Below are 5,508 nucleotides of genomic sequence, written 5' to 3' on the forward strand. Positions count from 1 at the left end.
TCTCTGTCTCCCATGTTTTTATTGGAATAACCCCACAGGAAAAATACATCAAATGACACCAAAACAAAACATGGAACAAGTTATTTTGTTCATACTAGAATTTATACACTCCACTCACCCAAACAAATATCCTATTTAATAAAGTAAGAAAAATAATGGAAACAAAATACAATTCATAGAATTGTACAATACACAGAATTTACAAATTCAAATGCTGCAAGTGTTCTACCAGGGGTTGAAATCAGTGAAACCTGAGCTATAACCTGAGTTATAACAGTATGATTTACCTTCATACTGTATGTCCACGGCTTGGCAATATTAAAACGTTGATAACAACCATGGTAAAGAAAATATAAAGTAAATAATGTACTACTTACTGCTTTATTGAGGTAGTGAGTGCTCGACTGGAAGATAAACTATCACACTAGATATGTGTATGTGGTGTAAGTATGTCTCAGAAAACAAATGTTGTGCAAATAGTTAGTTGACAAAGAATCTGCATCAGAGTCTGTCTGGATCAGGGAACTATACAGGATGTGTATTTGCTCCACTACGCCTGTGAGTCAAATCAGATGGAATCACAACCTGTGAGCTCAGTGTTCAGTCATGGTTTGGGACTCAATGCCCAAGGTCTTGGTCTAGGTCTGGGGTCTAGTTTTGGTCTGGGTCTCAAGAGTCTTTATACTGTATACACATGGTCTTGGTCTGGGTCTCCTTTAGTCGTGACTCCATCCCTCTCTTCCTCTTCACTCCATCTCTACATCACTCCCATCCAGTGCCCCATCACCAGTGACATTAGCGACCCAATGATGACGATGATGCTGTTATAGATGGGCCCGCTGGATGCTCCATAGTAGTACTCCATATCCCCAGAGCCCTCTGGTCCCTCATAGCCACCAGGCCTGGGGCCATACCCTCCAGCTCTGGGGTACCCCCCATAGCCTCCTCCATAACCACCCCCATAACCACCTCCATACCCCCCATATCCTCCTCCATAGCCAGGACGACTCAGGGCACTGCCCAGCATTGCTCCCCCCAGGGCACCAGCAGCAGCAGCCCCTGCCATCTTCCCCGCACTGGAGCCTCCACTCTGGGCAGGCATTGGTCGGTATGCTGGTCCGCTCGAGGATGGCATTGGTCGGTATCCCGTGCCTCCACCTTGACGAGGATAACCGCTACCTCCACGGCTACTACCTCCCCACCCCCCACCGCCACTACGTCCAAAGCCCCCACCACGTCGAGCCTCTGAGGTGGGGCATAGGGTTGCTAGGAGCAATAGGCAGGTTGCCATGGTGAGGAGAAGTCTCAGTTGGCCAATCATCATAGTTCCCTGTGAAGACAAGAACATGAAGAGTTTGTGATGAGCATATCCCACATTTCCACACTAGTGCTTGGTCATTACCAAGATGAGAACAAGACATGAACATGAGCATGATCCCAGATCTGTGAGCCTCCAGCCGTTAGACCCCCACAGTGATGTAACGCCTGCATTCATCAGCTAGTCTAGAAAGTCTGTCCAGTGATTAGTATGGTTGAACACAATGTACACACACACACATACTTTTTAATATGGTAGAACACACTAATGTTCTCGTCACTGCATGCTTTGAGAATGTGCCTAGTAAGGGTTATTTTTTCGCTAGAGACAAATTAACAGCAAGCTGGCCCTGCTAATCCAGCTTTGTCAGAGAAGTGTTATACAAGAGCCATGAGAAGTCAACACTATAGCATAGATAGGATCTAACGAGTCAACATAGGATTTCTGGCTTCAGTGCATTGAGAAGCCAGGATATAAACTCAGGTTGGTATCAACTCTGGTTCTAGTCTGTCAGAGGAAGATCTATGAAAAACAACAAGGGGATTGAAGGGAGACTTTTTCCGGTCAACATTGTCTCTGAAACCTTTTGCAGTGCGAGTTGACAATAATCCTTGTCAATCCCCTTGTTTTTGTTTTTCAAAACCCAGGATATATATTTTGTACTAGATCAGGGGATGACCACTAGACCAATGCCATAACAGATTAACTTTATAATTACCATATCATCATCTCAATAATCACAAAGTTTTTCTTTACGTCCATAATCCGTCTCTCTACTTCCTCTATCTCCCTCTAATTTCTCTGTGCATCTCTCTCTTCTGTCTCTGTCTCTCTGTCACTCTTACTCAGGCATCTTTACCACCGTAATCAATGTCCCCCCCTAAGATTGTCTGTCTGTCCTCTCTCCCCATCATCATCACACAGCATTACGGTGTAATCTGTGTCCTTGGCTCGAAGGCTATACTTATCAATAGCCTTTTGGCTTTAGAATAATCCTACACAGTAGCTTTCCAGTTTCCAAGATGACCTACTGTGTTACGTAGAGAGTTCTAGAATGCTGGTTCATTCAGAACACAGAGTTCTAGAACTGCCCTCCTGGTTCATTCAGAACTTTTGGTAACTGTTTAGGCATGCAGTAAATGTCTATGTAAAACTTATCCAATGGACATTTGACCCCTATAGAATGAGTTATACAAGTGACACTACAACTGGGTCAAACAAATGGCAAATAACACTAAGGACACAATTGATGTACAGTGGGGAAAAAAAGTATTTAGTCAGCCACCAATTGTGCAAGTTCTCCCGTTCTCCCACTTAAAAAGATGAGAGAGGCCTGTAATTTTCATCATAGGTACACGTCAACTATGACAGACAAATTGAGAAAAAAAATCCAGAAAATCACATTGCTGGATTTTTTATGAATTTATTTGCAAATTATGGTGGGAAATAAGTATTTGGTCACCTACAAACAAGCAAGATTTCTGGCTCTCACAGACCTGTAACTTCTTCTTTAAGAGGCTCCTCTGTCCTCCACTCGTTACCTGTATTAATGGCACCTGTTTGAACTTGTCATCAGTATAAAAGACACCTGTCCACAACCTCAAACAGTCACACTCCAAACTCCACTATGGCCAAGACCAAAGAGCTGTCAAAGGACACCAGAAACAAAATTGTAGACCTGCACCAGGCTGGGAAGACTGAATCTGCAATAGGTAAGCAGCTTGGTTTGAAGAAATCAACTGTGGGAGCAATTATTAGGAAATGGAAGACATACAAGACCACTGATAATCTCCCTCGATCTGGGGCTCCACGCAAGATCTCACCCCGTGGGGTCAAAATGATCACAAGAACGGTGAGCAAAAATCCCAGAACCACACGGGGGGACCTAGTGAATGACCTGCAGAGAGCTGGGACCAAAGTAACAAAGCCTACCATCAGTAACACACTACGCCGCCAGGGACTCAAATCCTGCAGTGCCCCTTGCTTAAGTCAGTACATGTCCAGGCCCGTCTGAAGTTTGCTAGAGTGCATTTGGATGATCCAGAAGAGGATTGGGAGAATGTCATATGGTCAGATGAAACCAAAATATAACTTTTTGGTAAAAACTCAACTCGTCGTGTTTGGAGGACAAAGAATGCTGAGTTGCATCCAAAGAACACCATACCTACTGTGAAGCATGGGGGTGGAAACATCATGCTTTGGGGCTGTTTTTCTGCAAAGGGACCAGGACGACTGATCCGTGTAAAGGAAAGAATGAATGGGGCCATGTATCGTGAGATTTTGAGTGAAAACCTCCTTCCATCAGCAAGGGCATTGAAGATGAAACGTGGCTGGGTCATTCAGCATGACAATGATCCCAAACACACCGCCCAGGCAACGAAGGAGTGGCTTCGTAAGAAGCATTTCAAGGTCCTGGAGTGGCCTAGCCAGTCTCCAGATCTCAACCCCATAGAAAATCTTTGGAGGGGAGTTGAAAGTCTGTGTTGCCCAGCGACAGCCCCAAAACATCACTGCTCTAGAGGAGATCTGCATGGAGGAATGGGCCAAAATACCAGCAACAGTGTGTGAAAACCTTGTGAAGACTTACAGAAAACGTTTGACCTGTGTCATTGCCAACAAAGGGTATATAACAAAGTATTGAGAAACTTTTGTTATTGACCAAATACTTATTTTCCACCATAATTTGCAAATAAATTCATTAAAAATCCTACAATGTGATTTTCTGGATTTTTTTTCTCAATTTGTCTGTCATAGTTGACGTGTACCTATGATGAAAATTACAGGCCTCTCTCATCTTTTTAAGTGGGAGAACTTGCACAATTGGTGGCTGACTAAATACTTTTTTTCCCCACTGACCTGCATTAAATAATGACATGCATCTTGATATTTGTATTTTCAAATGCCAGATAAGTTACAGTATGCTACATCATCAACAACACAGATTTAAAGATCTTCAGAAATGATAGGATGATGAGCAAAAAGCAGTAGTGAGAGGTGAAACTCTTACCTGTAGATGTTGGCGAAGAGCTGAAGAAAATCACAGACCGGTCAGAGGATGTCCGTTGCTAGTCCTGTTGTCCTCTTGGCTCTCTCCTGTGACTGTCAGGGAGAGAGAATGTGTCGGACGGATCTTTTCAACCTCCGGACGATTTCAGCTATGTAGAGGGGATCTATCTCTGACCTCCTCATTGGCTGAGCAGGATAAACAATGATGCTCATCCCTGCTAACACTGTAGTGTTACGGTAAGCCCTGCCCCACCAACACTGTACAGACAGAAATACCTGCACACTTTGATAACCTGTGTGTGTGTGTGTGTTCAGCCTGCAGTTACTGTAAGCCTCAAAGCCCACCAAAACAACCGACAGAAATACTCCAGAGTTATATCATACAGCTTTAAATGACTTATGTTCTATGTAAGACACAGTATATAAAATGGCATCACATCATATCTTTACATATTATACATGATTCAACAAGTATTATACAACCAAGATGACATGGTTTCTACCCACTGACCCAGAAAAGGATAGACCAAATTGGCTTCAAGATAACTCTTTATTAAATAATAATCATTATTGTAAAAAAGCTACATTTCCAAATAGGGACATGTCTTTGATTTTGAAGAGGGTGTCCTCAAAAAAAGTGTACTAAGTCAGAAAGCAACATTACAACAGCTAAAATATCATGAAATAAACGTGTCAGTCTTGAAAGAGCAATAGAAATTGAAAGGACAAACAATGCACGCACACACGCACAAGCGCTCACAAACAATAGACAGCAACCTTTTAAAAGCTGAGGGTAGATATAGGTGTAATAGAATTGTTGTACCACATCTCAAAGTCCTGTATGCAGTCATACACACACACTCACACAGATCAATATCTACAAGGCAACTAAGTACTGCTTTAGATATGCCGTGCACACACACACAACATTCCCTCGTTTGAGCTATTGTAGTTGATCCATCATCTACATAATTCACAATCTTAAGGAACTCTGGTCCTCTCTCTGTTTTGTGCTTCAGTCTCCAGGTGTTTGTAGACACACAGGTCATATCACACCATGTGATTATAACCCTGGCAGGCGAGGTTAACGCCTCGATCCGACCGACAGCGTCATTGCGTTTTGGTACATCAGTAGTACATTCATTTCCAATGGAACGCTGAGTTTGCTTTGCAGCATTGCGTTG

At 43.0% G+C, this 5,508-nt stretch overlaps 1 protein-coding gene across 1 annotated transcript; it reads right to left on the reverse strand.

The window, feature by feature from the left end:
* On the reverse strand, nucleotides 1-2,341 carry LOC121573036 (glycine-rich protein DOT1-like). Its single transcript, XM_041885076.2, has 2 exons — nucleotides 2,037-2,341; nucleotides 1-1,330 (listed from the first exon to the last, which is right to left on the reverse strand). Exons 1-2 carry the CDS (start codon nucleotides 2,037-2,039, stop codon nucleotides 758-760), a joined length of 576 nt encoding a protein of 191 aa, XP_041741010.1. The 5' UTR covers nucleotides 2,040-2,341; the 3' UTR covers nucleotides 1-757.
* Between the last annotated feature and the right edge of the window lie 3,167 nt (nucleotides 2,342-5,508).

This window comes from Coregonus clupeaformis, chromosome 18 (assembly GCF_020615455.1).
Source record: "Coregonus clupeaformis isolate EN_2021a chromosome 18, ASM2061545v1, whole genome shotgun sequence".
Taxonomy (NCBI): domain Eukaryota; kingdom Metazoa; phylum Chordata; class Actinopteri; order Salmoniformes; family Salmonidae; genus Coregonus; species Coregonus clupeaformis.